Below are 18,583 nucleotides of genomic sequence, written 5' to 3'. Positions count from 1 at the left end.
CAGGTTCATTGACGTTAGAGATTGAATTTCGATCAGGAAAATCATACTGTAAATCAAATGTTTGAAGATGCAAAGTTTGGGATAAACATTTATTTTGAGTTACATAATCACAACCGCAATAACATCTCACTTCAGGATAAGGACACACTGCTTCACATGAACAGTAAGCGTAGCTCTTACTGGGCAGGAGCCTGTACTACGAAGCGAGCTCAACATACCCAGGATAACCATCGCAGGCTGGCTAAGCGGTCACAAGAAGCTGGTTATCAACTGGTTAAGTCAACTCGGGTTTGCCTCGTCAAGGTCTGAACGTGTACACATAAAAAGGGGCGGTGTTTACTGCGCATGACCAATCACAGACATGGACGCGTATAACTGGCAGCAGCATATTTCACAATGAGGAGCAACTGTTACATTACAAAAAGAGGTGGAGAACAAACACATTATCCCGACTAAAAGAAACAGTCACAGCTGGTAAATACAGGATTGACAGATGGCAAAAAAATCTCTTAATTGTGTGAATGTGTAAGTTACATTTGGGAAAAAAAGATTGTGTGACATAAAATATATATATAGTTATAATTTTGGATGGGAAGGAGATAAATAACTAAGGGCCACGAAATATGAATGTGCTCTTTACTAAAAGACCTGTTGAACTAAGTGAAGAAGCCTTTTGGATGAGAGACAAAACGTTTCACTTACTCACGTGGTGTAGCCTCTATAATGAGCTTTGGTTTGACACACACTGTCTGCACTGACTGGGAGTGTGGGCATCAGCGATTGGCTTAACCTACCAGACATTGTTTTAAATGGCCTTTATCCTTCCCTTTAAGGAGCGTGCACACCACTCAACAGTGTACTGTCATTATGGTGAGGGCTGATTGTTCAGAGTCTCAGAGAAAGAGAGAGGGGAGGGATGGGGGCGCTCACAAGGTAAATCTGTAAACTCTATCCCCCATTCCTAATACATATTTAAATTCATAGGATAAACCTACTTAAAGGGAAGGATGAAAATATAAAACTGTCTGGTTATCCCACTGCTCCCAAAGAAACTTAGAGCGATGCAGACAGTCTGTTACTGTGAACACATTGTTCCTATGTGTTAGGTTGCTTCTGTTGCCTCCACCAGCTGACAAAGGTGTATTATTCCCTCTGATGAGAATATATATATTTCATAAAGGTACTCATCAGAGTAGGTAAACGGATTTTGTCTGTCTGTTGACTTTTGTCCTCCTCAGAGACCGTCTAAGAACGCTGATGTTTCAAGGAAATTGATTTATCAGTGGCCGGTGCTTTTATACTGATTGATCCCTTATCTCCCACATAACCTGCTCAGGAGCAGGTGACCCGCTCAACAAAAAGGTTCTGTGGTGATCAGAAGTGAACAAGCTTCGTAGTACAGCGGCCAGGTGGAAGAGATGCCAAGGGTTATTGATGAATATATATTGACAAAAACAACATAATGGTAGGATTTCTTATATATACGAAACAAGAACACAGGAGAAAGCAAAGGGATCAATTCCACGTGGGTTACATAGTGATTGTCAAAGACCGCTCAGTTTCCCAGTTGCTTCTCCCAGGAGATAATGGCCTCCTGTTGGGGTCTATTGATCAAGACAGAAAACAATCTCTGACAGTGCAAGGCAGAGGTGTTCACGAGAGTACATCGTGTTCCTTGTGCAAAAAAAAAAAAAAGGAGAACATTCACTTGTAAATTCTCTTTGTTTGCCTGAGGTTACAGGTAATAAAAATAATTATCCCACAGCTAAAGTTATTTAACAGTATGTGTGTAAGATACTTGTTTCTAATACAGTGGCAAATTGATGTTTGGTATAGAAATTGCAAAATAATGACATTGCACAAAGTGAAAAACAAAAATCTCTAGGAATTCCTGTGAAGGCTGTTGCTAGGTGTATCTGAAGGTAACATTACTGTTGACAAGTCAGCCAATAATTATATAATTTCTAAAAAACTTGAAAAGGTTCAGTGAGTAATTGAAATTTTTTGTTATATTCAAGACCACAATGCTCGGAATGACTGGTGCTGCTTGGCAACGGTCAGAATGGGACTTTTAAATTTCATTAAAGTGAATGTGTCCCAATTGAAAACTGAATCGTGGCTGAATTGCAAACTGCACCTTGATGAATTGTGGGTGCATTGTTTCTATGTACAACCTGACCGCGTGAGAGTGCGACCATAGAGGACAAGGTGGAAGAGTGTTTGTCTTGGGTGCATCATGGATATAGCTAAAACACCAGCAGTGTCCACTGTTTCTCCTCCATCTTGAAATTCACAGACATCCACTTGTTTTCAACCCAATGACAGATTCAACCCTGTGAGGAGGAGGACAACATAAGAGATGTTTCGATTAAAACTATCCATTAAATCCTATGCCTCACATTTCAATGTCATATTAAACGAACTAAAGAAACTCAAAGTGGACTGACTGTAGTGGCAGTTGCTGGGGGTGCGTTGTGGTCGAATAGGCCTTTGTAGCGACCCTTCTCCTCCTTCTCCTTGGAGCGGATCCTATCCTCCATGGCCCTCAGCTCTTTGGCTACAGACGGTCCCAGGGAGGGGTCCAACTCCAGCACCTTAGCAAAGTCTGCTCGTGCCTCTGTCTGGTTCCACACTGCAGCGTGGGCCTTAGCTCGCTTGTAGAAGGCCTTCACGTTATCTATTCGGAAAGAGAGGGAGTAAATTAATGAAAGTCAGAGAACATGGTTCCACAACTTAATGTATGTGAGATTGAATGTAAGCTTCCAGGATAAAGTAAAAGCAAGTACATGTAGGCCACATTGTGCAGCCAATACATTATAATACATGTGTCAGGTAGACTCAGGAACCACAACATACCTGCTAAATGACAATCTTAAGGAGTAAATTAATCTATTAATATAATTGTTAGTATATCTAGAGACATGAAGAGAAACTACAGCTGGAAAAGGTTGCAAGGAAAGAAAAAGTAAATCTATACCAATCCCAAAAAGACTTCTTCTTGTGTGAAATCATTAAGTGGCACCAACCACTTAAGCTTACCCTCATATTTGAAGACCAAGGATGAGCAGTGTTCAATGACTTCGTAGTACTGCCCTGTGAGTAACTTGCACTGACAGAAGTTGAGGAGCAGAGGTGTGATCATGAGGTCCAACTTCACCCACGCTTCATCTCCAGGATGCTCCTGATAGAAAAGGGAAAGGCCACAAAGAGGAGTTTTAGACATTTGAAAGCATTGTGTGGCAAATGAACTGCATCAAAGCTGTGAATCTCTAGTTCCAACAACTGATACACACAACAATCAGAAAATGTAATATGATATTTAGATTCAGTACAAAAATATAATTTGTGTATTGATGTCTACTGTAGTGATCAACAAAGGATGAACTGTCCACAAACCTTCATCTGTAGATTTTTAAGGCAGGCGATACCATTGTAGTACTTCTCAGTAGCCTCCTTAATTTGACCTTCTTTAAAGAGCACGTTGCCCTCTTCGTGGATCTGAGGCACAAGCTCAAGTTTTTCTGTGTCTGACATGGCCCACACGTCCAGCTGGAACGACCCCGGAGTGAGAACCTGAGCAAAGAGACAGGAGATCAGTGGTAGTTGCCGCTTTTACTGTAGGAGGGTAACACTGGAGCAAAAACATCACTGAATGAAGATAGAATATATACAGTATTATATTAACAGGATTCTAAATGTAGGCCATGAAACAATTATGCAATTCATTTCATCATCCCTGTAAGGAATCCCATCTTAAAGGGGGTTGAATAAACATCTGTGTCACAGCGTTGTTCATTCAGGATCATAGCTGTTTCCAATGTTCTAGTTACATATGTAAATATCAGAAATATCTTTCATGCAATGCAAATGGGGCTAAGTATCATATACTTTTTTGGTAATGACCTGAACGTGTCGGTTGTTCATAGATTGCAAAACTGGCATTATACTTTTGGTCAGATTTTTTATCTTGATCGCTAGTTAAGCAGCTATATGATGAAGTTTGAAGTTTTTATATCCTAATTATTTGTAACATTTATTTACGCTACGTTTTCCTCAAGCTTCCTTTGCTTTGACAATATCTGACATTTTGCATTTCTTACATTTTCATTTCTTGTTACATGAATTAACCAGATTTGTAGAAAAAAAGGTATATTTCTCAAATTGTAATCTAAAAAAAGGTATTGGAATTGATATCAGAACTCAGGTATTGTGCTGATACCATAATGGAAAAGAATTAAACAACACTCAGTCCTAATAATAAATGAAGACGTCCCCAGGTATATTAAACCCTCGGCTCTTCCCTGCCTCCTCACCTCCAGCAGTTCGATGGAGAAGACCAGAGGCTGCGGACTGGCCTGAAGCTTGTCCAGGTCCTTGTGCCCCAGAGAGTGGTGGGAGTGGATCTGGGCGATGCCGCAGCAGTGCCTCTGGCCTTCCAGCGGGTCCTTACCAGCACTGATGTTCCTCAGGGACTGGGACACCAGTGGGTACAGCGAGGTGTGCTGGGGGGGAGGAGAGAATGAGAGAGAGAGAGTCAGCACACTGAGGAGGAACAAGATAAGCACCATGTCACATCCAGCTTCACAAACCTGGGTCTCACAGGTAAATTCGGCCACTTCTCCTTGTCTCATGGAGATGACCACCCTCTCCCACACGGCCAGTTTGAACTTCTTGCCCAGGATGAGCTCCATGGGTTTGCTGCGCCCCCCCATGGTTCTGGAGTCGTCCAGCACTGTGCCATCACAGAGGCGGGTGAGGTAGTGGAAGACCACCTGGCGAAGCAGGAATCAAAACATTACAATACATATCATTTCGTTGAGTTTATCCAAAGCGAATTACAGTAAGTGCATTCAACCATGAGGGTACAAACCCAGAACAACAAGAATCAAGAAAGTACAAAAGCATAACTACAAAGTGTCATGTAAGTGCTACTAAATCAAATTAAATTAAACGAAGCTCCATAGAACAGTACGATTAAAATACGCATTGTGTCATCGCCCTGTTCAAAACACCGAAATCCACGCAGCTTGTTTACAAGAAACAAAAGAGCCATCACTGCTTCTCAGACAGGCCCGGAACGCGCTCTGCTGCATTCCGACCAATCACAGCGACATAGGTTTGATTGACACAGCATACTAACCAATCAGCACTCATAAACACACGCCATCCTGTCCCACCCCCTTTCTTCTCATCAGATGAAAAAATCTGGATAAAAAATCGAAGGCAGCTAAAACAAACAATGAAGCCATAATTATATGTAACGTTAAATCAGCACAAAGGCGGAAGAGCCCCGACACTGCGCAGACGTATTCATGCACAAGGTTTTTACGGTGAAACGAATCCAACTGACAGCTTACTAATGTGTTAGCCAGATAGCATCACAGCTAACGAGCTTCGTCGCACTTCTTCAGCTACAATGGGGGCCCACGCCAAACCTGCTCAGCCGTGCACGGTGTGTTTTTTACCTTGGTGCCATTGGGGAAGATCGGCGGTTCTCCTTTTCCAGGACTGACCAGTTTCTTGCTTATTCCTTCTTCGAGAAGCTTCCGTGCCTCTTCCTCCATCCTTCTCCCGAGTCCGTTCACGACTGATGACGCTGTTCGCCGAAGGTGGTCGCCTAGTGTGACGTCACTTCAGGCTACGGCCCAGAGCGCCCTCCATACGCAGACTGCGGAATTGTGAATAGTAGAGGGTAGAGACTTTTTCTTTATTTTTATTATTAGGGCCCGAGCACTGACAGACAGTGAGGCCCTATTGAAATTGTAAGAGTTATTATTACCACTTTCTAACTTTCTGCAAATTATGGTAAGAATTTGAGCATGTTAAAGCCCTCAAAAAGCCAATTCATTTGCCTGAATAAAAATAATAATAATCCTTACAATTTCAATAGGGCCTTACCTGTCAGTGCCTGTCAGTGCTCGGGCCCTAAAAATCATATGTTGGTCACTTTAGTTTTATTTCACACAGCCATTCATGTCTTACACATTTCATAGTAGTGGGGTGTTTCCAAAAAAACTGCACTTTTACAGAAATATAACAAAGGTTTAATATACATTTTGCTTATATACAAGGGAAGCAGAGTGGGGTGGTATATCACATAATTGATCTACTTTAGAATTTGTAAAATATTTTGCTGTTTCAGCCAATCACACTAAAATAAATTATAAAATGACATTTATCCTGATAATTTTCAATATTGACTGATGGTTTTGGCCATATCACCCAGCTCTAAGATGAGCTTTTAAAAAATACATTACACAAATCAAAGAACGCTCAATTTCCCCCAGCTGCAACATCAAAATGCAGCTTAGACTCTGATGATTCACTTGTTTTAAACATTATAATGTAGTGACCACTGGACAGAACATACTTCAGCTCTCTCCTACAGGGATAAACCTGGCACTCAGGAGAGAAGTAGCTCTTGATTGAAAAAGTAGCAGGGCTCTTGAACCCCAGGGGCCAGGACTGGAGATCTGTAACTGCAATTGAAGAACCATTATCCTGAGAAAAAGTAGTTACACTTTAATGACAAGAATTACGAGAGATGTTTTTTTGCCCTTTCAGTTGCAATAAAAGGAGTGAAGCGACACTCAATCTATAACTCTACAGACAGAGTCCTGAGAGTCGACAAAAGTCAAGCACACAGAACTACCATGTTCTCTAATGTCCATGACTCACACTGTAGATTATTCCTTACCTGAGCAGCTCACTGGACTGAGCTGCATGATTTACTCTCCCCGACTCCACAGTTTGTAGTGAGACATACTGAGTTTGCTCAAAAAAACTGTTTAAACCGACAGAAATTAAAATATACAAAAGTTTTATTGTAATTTCACAGTCATTATTCACACAAGAAAAACACAGGCAAGACCAGTCTCCTTCTTTTTCATGTACAACGTCAGTTCATTTAGTGGAAACATACTCAAGACACTGAGTGGTTAAATTAGTGGTCATAACAATGACAAGAAAAAACAATGTGAAACATGTGACAGCAATGTTTTGTTACAAGTGACAAAATACAATTCATTTTAAGACAACAGACAAAACTAGTGTCTCATAAAATGTCATTTTTCAAAATAAGGCAGGTAGAACAATTTGAAGCCTCTTCTTCCTCGGACAGCGCAGCTGATGTATATCACATGGTACACTGGAGGGCACACAGGGAATGATACTGGTCTTGTCAACATTACAAAGCATGTATTTATCCAAACTGTTAAAACCATGCAAAATGAGTTTTCGGAACTAAATCGTCCATTTACCTCCAGGGATGAAGAGAAGAAATCCGGGAACAAAGAAAATGGCACTTGAAACTCCTGTAAGGAAATTTTTTTTTTTTTTCAGTTTCAGTATTTGCTTTGTTGCTGGGAATTACATGATAAGATCCATTGCACTATCATGTATGTACAGGAATTGTGATGCAACAGCCATTTATCTTAGAAAAGAGAAAGGAGAGAAGGGGAACTTCAAGCCTGGTCCTGTCCATTGGCAACAAAATCTACCTACTGTGACCTGGAAAATGTCCTGTTCAGTCATTCATTCCTCAGGTTTTATTTCTGTCTTTCTATTAAAACCAACTAGAAGGGCACTAAGTTGGAGTGCATACCTACGCCAAGGTCCAACAGTCTCCTTCAATTAAAACAGGCCACAGCTAAGGCCACATTAGAATGAGTCATTAGACACATTTGTTCATCAAGAAAAATCCTGGATCGGTCCCTGTTCCGCACCAAAAGTTAAAAGGTTCTTTCCTGACCCATACCACATCCTCCCACCAAGTTTCGTGGAGGTGTCCAGCAGTTTTTGCACAATCCTCTTATCTAACAAACAAACAAACGCAGTAGAAAAACACAACCTTTTCAGCAAAGGTTATTCATTGCACCATAAAGTCGCAGAATTTGTTGCAGAGTAAACCTTAGCTGTCAAAATAATTAGTTGACAATGATCAAACTATTAGTTTGTGTACTACTTACTGTACAGTCTATGTATGCGAAAAAAACGCCACAGGCATAAGGAAGGAGAAAGGTCAACAATTTTGTCATGTGGATAATCAAAAAATCATGACCCTCATCTGTAACCCACAGGCTCACCAGTCCTGCATGCTTCTGTTTTTCCTGCACTGACTCTTCACACAAACTAGAGCTTGAAGACGAGTGGGAGAGTTTGGCCTTGACTGGTGGGTTGACGAAACACAACATTGCACCGTGTCATCAAAAGAACTTTGGCCTTGACAACCTGGTGTCTCTTTGCCTCCAACCAAAGTGTTGTGTTGTCAAAGGGACAATAAAATGCAAGATAACATGGTCATCAACAGACTGAGTCTGTATAGCAGGAAATACAAAGACGTTTAAGTGTTTTTCGGGTTCATAATTCTAATTTGCTAGCTCATAGAGCAATCTACTGTGTTTCCTTTGATTTCGTTACTGAAGTTGGAAGCAGCAAATTTCTTTAAAAATACCCAATTAAGACACATTCAGCATGAGGTACTTGTTAACAATGTTTTAATCATTTCTATCACACTTGAATTTGGCCTAAAAAAAGTGTTGAGTCATTTCTGTTCTCAGAAAACTACTTCACTTTCTATTTGCAAATGGTGGCCATGTTTTTTTTTGTCAGCTATTTTGTAGGTCTGTTTTTTACTGTGTGTGTATTTGTGCAACTACACAGAGTGAGACTTACACCAGAGTCAAATTTCTAGCGGGTGTCTACACATACATGGTAAATAAAGCGGATTCAGATTCAATGATGATATTTCTTACTGACCTGCATTTGGATTCAGCTGTATGACAACACCTGTGAAAATAAGAGCTGACAAACAAACGATGTAAAGTGTGTTATTAGGATTGGGAGAAATTGGAAGAAAGCCACTGTACAGGGTCCAAACTTCCCTCTTTCCCATTCAAGTGAATGTGAAGCAGCATGTCTATGTTAAAATAATGGAGCATGTTGACAGATTCATACGACATGCCTTTGGTACTGCCCTTTTTAAATATTTGTTTTAGATTGTAGTGACGCATCTGTTGATGTCAAATTTACAGATGAGTCTGAGACAAAGTGTGATCAGACATTATTACTGTCAATAACAAAGTCAAATCTAAGAAAACATGTCGAGAACAGCAGCAAATGGTAGAAAATCAACTGATTCAAATATGTAGTATAATCACATCAGAATATATTGCTTGATATTTCATATTGGATGACTCACCAACTCCAGTTATGAGGAGAAGGAACGAAGCAAGTACAACTCTTCTGTTCTTTTTCACCAGTGGATGGGACACCCACCTGAGGAGCAACACACAGGGTTTTAAGGTAACTTTGTGTTTGTTTGTTTGTGTGCGTGGGTGTGTGTCTGTGTGTGTGTGTGTGTGTGTGTGTTTCAGTTCAACTCACCCACAGCAGTGTGCAGAAAGATGTGTGTAGGAACTTAAGGTGCTGAAGGACCACTGGGAGCTGCAGTAAGACAGTGTGGCCGGGTCACTGTGAAGAGAGAGAAACAGACTTCATATCACACTCAAACAAACACGTCCTGGAAACAGAAGCAATAAAAACAAACTAACAAAAGAACATCAACAGTCCTTCACCGAGCACCCACCTGATTTTAAAAAAGTTATTGAAAGAGGAGTTGCCATTGTTGCAAAAGGCGTCTTCATTTTCCAGATTCTACAGAAAAAAGGATATCAATATTAAACATTTTACATCAGTCAATATCAATGATGATCACAATAAATGTCACCAAAACATTTCTCTTTAAAAAGAAACACATTTAAAGCTTGATGGAAGTAGCGTTAAATAAATATGATCTACCCTAAACATATTTTAGACCAAGTGTGAAATATTTTAACACAGATAAGACCTTTTTCAATGACCTGAATTTTAGAACTTTTTAGACCCTATGTATCATATCTATATATTCTAAACTTTTTTATATTGGTATTGATGAACACTGTATTGTAATAAGTACTGATAATGTTTTATCCCCCAGTCCTAGATTCAGGTAAACAACTTATTTGATAAATGTCCATATTTATAGTGTAAATTTTGAGGAAAAAAACTACGCATCCCATAAACCATTGCTATGGATCCCTTTCCAACAACTTCTTCTTTCTTCAACCGTGTTGCAGTGAGCTTTAGCCGTTTTAACCCTTTTCCTCATCTCTGAGGATTGTGGGTAGTGTAGTATTTCTCCTTGAAATCTTGAAAAAAAACAATTTTTTTCTTGTATGCTTTTACCACAAGCTATCTTGTAGCTTGTGGTAGCCCTACCTTGTATGGTTAAAATATTATGAGAAATGCTGTTGAGCTCTGTAGTTTTATATGTGGACGCAGAGAAGGTGCATGTGTACCTGATACTTCAGGTTACTGTGTTCAGGGGAGCCAGTGGCAGCAGGTAGAGGAGGGTGAGGCTGAGGTTTAGAGAAAGTGAGTGGACCGAACGTCATCTCTCCTCCTTCTTTTTCATTGTCTTGGCCCTTCCATCCCTCCGCCTCACCGTCGGCCACAGCTCCCTCCTCGTCTCCATCCAACACAAAGGCATCATCGATACTGAACTGCGTTGCCATGGTGATCGCCTCTTAAACCCTGAGGTCCAATAGCTTGATGCTCACTGTTGGTAAAGAGGAAAAATCAAGGTTTAGTCACCAGTAAGCACTCCGAGCTATGACAGAGAAACATCTTGTGTTGCTATTGAGTGGTAACAATCGACTGTCTACATTAACTATCATGCTAAACTAGGTCATCTATATTAAACTGCCCCACAAAGTGAAATACATGGAATTATTGAGCAAGAAAATCTTTTTGAACTTGTTACATCTGCGAGTGTCAACGTGTGTATTTTTCTTTGTATCCTCTTGGAGTAAATCTCTGACTTCACAGGCTACAGAGCTTTAAGCTGTTATATATGTTATGTGTAGAAATATTGTGTCATGCACCTTGAACACAGTAAGAAGAAAGTTACTTGCTACATTTGAAGAAAAATGGCTAAAATATATCACATTAAAACCAAATTAGGAGCATGTATTAAAGTTAAGCAGCGTAATGTACATAATCTTGTGTCACAGCAAACTTATGGAGGAGTCAAAGGTTCTTAAGTGGTGAAGCTGAGAACAGGAATCCTTCGTCTGGCTCCAAGTCAGTTGATTTAAAGGCATCCCTGAGGGCAACAGCTTGGGTGAATTGTTTGATTTAAGAGAGTCTGAGAGTGAATCACATTTTCTTCTGTATTGCAATTATCAGGATGAATGAAGAAAATATACATATATGACGAAATATCTGATAAAAATCCAGAAATGTTCTGATGATGACAAAATGGAATGGTTGATCCATTGTAATGCTTCCCAGTTGGCTACTTAAATCTAAAAAAAAAACAGGATGGTGGATTTGTTTAGTTTGGCTTTTAATGCTGCTGCTCTGGTTTGTTTGTTTGTTTCTTTTCGGGACTTTTCCCATTTTTCTGCATGATGCTGAAAGCCTGATGCAGCCTGTGCTGGACACAACAATGGAAATCAATCGGATCTAAACGAACAGCTTCCACACGGTGTCCACATGTGGTCAGGAGGGAGCACAGGCTGAAACGAACCGGAGGCTTGAGGCTGCTCTCTGCCATTGTTTGTGCTCTTTCCGCTACTCGATCAGATCAGATGACCAGGAGGAAAACTTACTGTCTTAAAGTTGATCTTTTTCTCCAGCGAGGCCAAACTCCACTCCACGGTGTTTGCAGGCGGCTCACATGCTCGTCAATCAATGAGAAACCAGAGTCGAACCTTCCTCTGAAGCTTTGTTTTCTTCCTGATTGTAAGAACGTCTTTGGAAAAGTTTTAAATCCTCTCCCTCTCTCCTTTTAACACTCGGCCTTCGATTGGACACGACTGATTACGCCCAAAGCTCTCGTCAGGAGACAGGCCGCTCAATCGAGAGTCAAATTGTCGATCGACCTACTAACTTACTGTGTATTCAAGTTTTCTTTAAATTGAAAATTTCCTCAACAATTAATCAAATGTGTCTTTAAAACATCAAGACTGGCATTTTTTGATCACAACATTTGTAGACGTATCAAACAAAACAGTAAAAGAATAGAACTCTTGATATCTACAAAGAAGACAGATTAGCCTGAGGGTGCGGTGAATTCACATGCTCCTCAGAAGTTTCCACTTCCCAAACCGTTATTCAATTATATTAAAAACACAAGCAAACAAAGCACCTTTCTGATTTCTTCAGTACATAATTCTGTCTCAAGTGGAAAAAACACACAGAGATAAAATGCGAGCACAAAAACATTAAATAAAACATTGAATATAACATCTTTGTGCGCCAAATCTTTCACAACCATAACGAACAGCAGCCTTAACAAGTGTGTCTGTGTAAATTACTGTTTTATGGGGGGTTGTGTCTAAACAAGCTTAAACACAAGCATGATCGGTCTCAGACTGTGATGCCTCCACTCAGACAAAACCTCCTCATGCAACCCTGGATTACTGCCTCTAGTTTTGCGCATTGTGTTGATGCTTATGTAATTATGATTCATGTTATTTCATCCCATAAACACATGAAATTAATCCAACCACCTGGACTGATAATTCTAAATAAGAGACTAGCATAAGTATTATATATTTCATCAATAATGTATTATTATCACAGTTTAAACTTACAATGAAACATTTCATTTGTACGCTATGTGTTGCCAACATGAAATCATGTGATTTCCAGAAAGTCAGAAGCCCTGCATTATGCAAACAAACATCTCTAAACCAACAATCATAGATTAGTCATTGACGGTTGCAGTTTCATGAGAAGACCCAGTCAGAGCAGGTGGATGAAGTGAACGGATGTGTCAGGAAAAGAACGAACGAAAACACGTCTCATCATCACTGAAGTCTGGAAAACAAGAAGTTGTGAGTTATTGTATGCTTCACTGACTTTTTGTCGCAAAAATATTGACATCATATTATGTGTTACTGCTTTATGAACTTTTTGTACTCCGCTTTATGTTCCAGAGTTGTTTTGGGGATAGAGTTCTTACAAAACTTCAAGCAATTGATAATTGTAGAAAAATAATCACAGTGTATAAAGTTTTAACGGGGTGAATAACACCATGTTGGCTGCGCCACATATCGATCTTTCTCCCGGCTCGGTGCCATCTTCATTTTGAAATCCTCAATTGCAAAACCTCTCATCTCATTTCATTCCCTCTCTCTGTGCTCTGCTGTAGATGAGACTGCAGGCTACACTGTTCGTTTTGCTGCAGCTCATTTTTGAGGTAAATTAAAAAATGTCGATATGACTCAGGCAGCATATTTACCAGTATCTTCTGAAGCTATTACTTGGTTGACGCACAGAATAACAGCTCAGACTTCTTGAGTCTTCTTGAATTTATAGCAGTTGTTTGATGTTCTCTTTCTATACAGCTTTCATCATGCACACAACTCCAGGTGACACAAGGTTCCACTCTGGAACTGCCATGTGTCATGTTTCAATCTGACATCAGTGGAGCCGCCATCACCTGGAAATTTCAAGGTTTCATTGTGTTTCTATCACAACCGTTCTTACTGTGTTGCAAAACTGTACAAATATACTGTATATGTTTACAGTTGAATGGTTTTCTTACAGGTAAAGATGTTAGCCCACAGTCGACTGGCCCTGTTCGAGTTAAAAAGGAGGGCCTGTACCTGTCCATATCCCCTGTGACCTCTGCCAACGAGGGAGAGTACGTGTGTTTGGTGAAGCAGGACAATGTGGAGATGATAAGCTCTTACAACATCAAAGTTGCTGGTGAGATACACACATGGTGTTTATTTTGTCTAGGAACCGTTATATTTTGGGTCGATTTTAATTGGACATATATTCAACATGAAGTTTGAATCCAATAGAGTTTGACTGATTCCTGTCTCTCTCTACAGCCTCATCTGAGTACACCATTAAGGTGTCCCAAGGCTCAGAGGCTTACCTGCCGTGTCATTTCCCAACCGGCGGCCAAGTCTCGGCCAATGCAGTCTGGTTCAGAGAGACGGATGCTGTGAAAAAGATGAGTCTGAACCTTGATGACGATTCACGGGTTGATAATCAGAGATTCACTCTGCTTTATCCGGGTGATAGCGATCAAACCGTCCTGATCAAAGACACTGTCATGGAGGACGCTGGAATTTACCACTGTGAATCTGCAGCGGGGCAGAAGCTCAGCACCGTGCACATTATTGTTGAAGGTAGGTTTCACAGACTTTGACAGTTTGCTCTGCCGCAACTCTAAATGAGCATTCATTTTAATAGCAACAAATGGATGAAGGAGCGTTAATGGACAATAAAACATTGAACTAAACAAGAATGGCACTCAGTAGGAAACCACATTTAATCTCATTCATTAACAGTGACAAGGTCAAGAAACTCCCTCTCTATGTGTGAAAGGGAGCTTCTTGTGTAATCCTGCTAACTCACAAAGTAAACAAAGCAACTGTTACAAACAAACCAACATTGCGGGGACAAAACATCACGTCCCAACTTCAAAAGCCATGTTGCGGCTACAACATGACAACATTTTTTTCAACTGTTTTCAACTTCTCTTTCTTCCAGCTGCTCCTACCCCTCCTCCTTTCCTGTGCAAAGGCATGAGCACAGCATGGGAGCCGTGTGAGGACGTGCGCAGTCGTACTGGAGAGCCCATCTTGCAGGAATCCCTGACAGACTTTTCCATGAAGCTCTATTCTTTCCTCAGAGAGTCGAATCCTTCAAGCAACTTGCTCTTTTCTCCGATCAGCATCAGCGGGATGTTCTCCCATCTGTTGCTTGGTACGGAAATTATGAGATGTTTTATTCATTTTAATTATTTAGAAAAGTGTTCAAGTCTGGGGACATCTGTACCCAGTCGCCCCAATTAATGTCTAAAAATCGATGAAAATGCATCACTGAGTCATAGATGTTCGACATGACTCATTTTTAAATACAATGAATTAGAATAATTACTTTAATGTCCTGTTGTCACCAGCGCTTGGAAATCTACTTCAAATAATTAAAAACTACAGTGCGCTACAGTTTTAGGAAATTATGTTTGTTGCATGCTTCTATGTTACTGCAATAACTTTTTGCTTTATATTTTAACTCATATAATATTTTGCATTTATATTCTTTATATTTTGTATATCTTATATTTTTACATCTTGCTGAGTGTGTTATGCTTTGCTCTATCCATCCATCTATCTATCTATCTATCTATGTATCTATCTCTATCTATCTATCTATCTATCTATCTATCTATCTATCTATCTATCTATCTATCTATCTATCTATCTATCTATCTATCTATCTATCTATCTATCTATCTATCTATCTATCTATCTATCTATCTATCTATCTATCTATCTATCTATCTATCTATCTATCTATCTATCTATCTATCTATCTATCTATCTATCTATCTATCTATCTATCTATCTATCTATCTATCTATCTATCTATCTATCTATCTATCTATCTATCTATCTATCTATCTATCTATCTATCTATCTATCTATCTATCTATCTATCTATCTATCTATCTATCTATCTATCTATCTATCTATCTATCTATCTATCTATCTATCTATCTATCTATCTATCTATCTATCTATCTATCTATCTAGATATTATGTTGTTACAAATACTGTGTATGCTTGTGTCACAGATGAGCTGGGAATTTGGAGATTGTTGAGAAATGTGCCGACGCATTATTCATTCCGGACACTTCTTGGCATTTTATTGACAGATAGAAATATATGACGTCAATTCTTGGCCTTTAAGAATCTGTGATCTAAGCAGGCGGCCCTGTGTTGTGGCATTTACATAAGTTTGCATTTGCATAATATGTTTCTGACTTTGAAATGTCAGAGTTATTTTCTTCTGCTCAGACATGCTGTCCCTTGCAGCACTTTACATAAGCCTCTTTCTACATTATGACTTCCCTTTGTTGTGTTACCTGCAGGTGCAAAGGGTGAAACCCGCAAAGTGATTGAGAGGGCAGTCTGCGTCCCTCACGACTTCCACTGTCTTCACGTCCACATGAAGAAGCTGAGAGAGAAGTTGTCCGGCTCCTTGCAAATGGCCTCTCAGATCTACTATAACCCACGTACTTCCATCACACTGTGAAGTGCCTATAATGACCACTCTGAGGAGAGACCTCCAGTCAGGGAGAAAGATGCAGAGATTCTGAATGCATACAAAAGCTGAAAGGATCTTTATCTCTCTTGAGCTCATCGTTTTTTCTCTGTTTCTTCTCCGTAGAAATGAATCTGACTGAGTCCTTCACCAACCAGTCCATTGAGTTCTATGACGCGAAGCCCACCAGACTGCTGAACGGCAGTGAGGAAAACACGCAGATGATCAACAGCTGGGTGGCAAATAAAACCAACAATAAAATCACCCAGTTGGTTGACTCCATTTCTCCCAGTACACAGCTGATCCTGCTCAACGCTGTCTCCTTTAGCGGTCAGTAAAGTGTGTGTGTGTGTGTGTGTGTGTGTGTGTGTGTGTGTGTGTGTGTGTGTGTGTGTGTGCGTGCATGTGTGTGCACAATCGTAAGCGTGTGAAAATGGTAGAAAGTAATAAACTGTGGTATGTGTGCATCAGGTCAGTGGAAGGTCAAGTTTAGTCCGGGGTCATCAAACGGTCTTTTCACCAAACTGAATGGGGATATGGTGAAGGTGCCTCTCCTCTATCATAAGGGATACATGACGGCTATGAAGTATGTTGTGGAGTTGAAGGCACAGGTAACACATCAACATCCATAATAACACATCATGATGTATCACACAGCAAACAACTTACACATCCCTTACAGCCTCGGAGCCTGATCGCTGCGATATGCTTCATCATTTGTTTTCATCAGAGGCGTAACTCATTCACATCTCACTCCACAGTTGCGGAAGATTTCATCATCGTCTCTGCTATTCGTTTTTGAATAAGCATTCAAAAATCCACTTAAATATCATGGAACATTAAAACTCGGTAGAGTGCACGCCTCCACCGAAGCCCCACAGTCCCCTCATGAAACCACATTCAAATTCACTAGATCCAGATTTTTATTTGCACACTGTCAGTTCTTTAAACACGGCTCATTTCCCTCCTTGAAGATCCATGAATTAATGTCTGAGAAATAAATGATAAGGAAGAAAAAAAGGATTCTGGATCCTCGTTCTGATCTGAACCAAAATGTGTTGGCGCATACTTCCACCAAGTTTCTTAGTAATATGTCCAGTTTTTGTTTAACTAATAGAAAAACAACCTGCAAATCATCATGTATTTTTTATTCCTATATTTATTCACACTTTTTTTAATCTTTATGATCAAACTATCAACTAATAACATGATAGTTTGACCATCCACAGATACATTTCAAAATCAAACAGTTCATTGTTGATATGGCTTTACTATTAATGGTGCCAGTTTTTAAAATACAAACCAACTCTCTGTGCACATGTTCATCCAGTCCCAATTCATCATCACCTATATCGATTCAACCTATGTATAAAAGTCAGCTCCATCGCTCACAGCTAACAGGACTCCATGTCTACATTATATTTGTAGCTCTCAAAGCGTTATAGAAACTATAGTTTAAAAACCAGACCAAAGTTATTACCCCTAGAGGAATGACAGAATCCATTAATTCATCTTTTTCACGTTGTTTCAGTAATATGTAGCTTTTATTAGGAAGCAGACAAGGATGAAAACAGTCTGTCTTTGATTTTATTTCATATTTTTTCCATCAGGTGGCGAGGTTTGCTCTCTCGGGTGACAGCAGCCTCTACGTCCTGGTGCCTCGGACCTACAATGTGGACGACCTGCAGCAGCTGGAGGACAAGATGACGGACGAGGTCGTGCTCCGAATGATAAAAGAGATAAAAGCAACAACTCCTCACGCGGTGGAGGTTTCTCTGCCCAGGATCAAGCTGGATGTCCAACCAAACATGCACATTGTTATGAAGAAATTAGGTTTGTCTCATCTCAGATCTACTGACTTGCTCTTTCCTCTCTGCTTCACTCACCACCCTCATTTTTTCTGACTTCCCCCCCCCCCGACCAGGTCTGTCATCCCTCTTCGAGGAGGCCAACCTGTGCGGCCTCTACTCAGAGGACAGGCTGGTTCTGGACGACGCCAGACACAGGGCCTTCCTCGCACTGACCGAAGACGGCGTAGAGGCCGGCGCCGCCACTGCCATGGGCTTCGCTCGCTCCTTCCCTTCCTTCTCCGCCATGCAGCCTTTCGTCATGCTGCTGTGGAGCGACCAGGCCAATGTGCCACTCTTCATTGGTAGAGTGACCGACCCGTGAGCAACAGAGAGGGCATGTGAGCAGGAAAGAAACTTCGTGATGAAGAAATGCTGAATAACACATTTCAAATAAAAGTAATTTCCTTTGTTTGTGTTTTTTTTGTTGCAATCTCAAACATAACATAAAACATTCTTACATTTGATTCGATTGTCACTTACATGAGGCTTATAAAACATACAGATGGAATTGATTTTAAAGGTGATGATGAATAAGCACATACACACACTGCTGCTGTCTGTCTGATGTATCTGAAGAGCTGAGCTGAGTATGGATGCGTTGTTTCTCAAAAGGAAGACAGACG

At 40.3% G+C, this 18,583-nt stretch overlaps 3 protein-coding genes across 5 annotated transcripts; 1 reads left to right on the top strand and 2 right to left on the bottom strand.

Annotated features, from left to right (window-relative positions):
- Positions 1-75: 75 nt before the first annotated feature.
- aip (aryl hydrocarbon receptor interacting protein) lies at positions 76-5,595 on the bottom strand. 2 transcript variants are annotated; one of them, XM_061083580.1, is made up of 7 exons: positions 5,466-5,595; positions 4,590-4,772; positions 4,314-4,502; positions 3,397-3,573; positions 3,040-3,181; positions 2,448-2,677; positions 76-2,333 (listed from the first exon to the last, which is right to left on the bottom strand). In XM_061083580.1, exons 1-7 carry the CDS (start codon positions 5,562-5,564, stop codon positions 2,328-2,330), a joined length of 1,026 nt encoding a protein of 341 aa, XP_060939563.1. In that variant the 5' UTR covers positions 5,565-5,595; the 3' UTR covers positions 76-2,327. The 2 variants fall into 2 exon arrangements, with proteins under 2 accessions (XP_060939563.1, XP_060939562.1); XM_061083579.1 differs by lacking the exon at positions 76-2,333 and having other exon boundaries at positions 2,433-2,677.
- Positions 5,596-6,803: 1,208 nt separating this feature from the next.
- Positions 6,804-11,853, bottom strand: tmem134 (transmembrane protein 134). Its single transcript, XM_061088942.1, has 8 exons — positions 11,652-11,853; positions 10,338-10,597; positions 9,587-9,654; positions 9,385-9,471; positions 9,200-9,276; positions 8,758-8,802; positions 7,260-7,313; positions 6,804-7,147 (listed from the first exon to the last, which is right to left on the bottom strand). The coding sequence occupies exons 2-8, from the start codon at positions 10,551-10,553 to the stop codon at positions 7,065-7,067; spliced, it is 630 nt and encodes a 209-aa protein (XP_060944925.1). The 5' UTR covers positions 10,554-10,597; positions 11,652-11,853; the 3' UTR covers positions 6,804-7,064.
- Positions 11,854-12,755: 902 nt separating this feature from the next.
- serping1 (serpin peptidase inhibitor, clade G (C1 inhibitor), member 1) lies at positions 12,756-18,369 on the top strand. Of its 2 annotated transcripts, none has more exons than XM_061088922.1 (11): positions 12,756-12,881; positions 13,199-13,246; positions 13,395-13,503; positions 13,597-13,758; positions 13,887-14,189; positions 14,554-14,769; positions 15,938-16,081; positions 16,237-16,440; positions 16,582-16,721; positions 17,721-17,943; positions 18,035-18,369. In XM_061088922.1, exons 1-11 carry the CDS (start codon positions 12,816-12,818, stop codon positions 18,280-18,282), a joined length of 1,863 nt encoding a protein of 620 aa, XP_060944905.1. In that variant the 5' UTR covers positions 12,756-12,815; the 3' UTR covers positions 18,283-18,369. The 2 variants fall into 2 exon arrangements, with proteins under 2 accessions (XP_060944905.1, XP_060944914.1); XM_061088931.1 differs by having other exon boundaries at positions 12,843-12,891.
- Positions 18,370-18,583: the final 214 nt, after the last annotated feature.

This window comes from Limanda limanda, chromosome 2 (assembly GCF_963576545.1).
Source record: "Limanda limanda chromosome 2, fLimLim1.1, whole genome shotgun sequence".
NCBI lineage: Eukaryota > Metazoa > Chordata > Actinopteri > Pleuronectiformes > Pleuronectidae > Limanda > Limanda limanda.
This window is presented reverse-complemented; position numbering and strand designations above follow the sequence as displayed.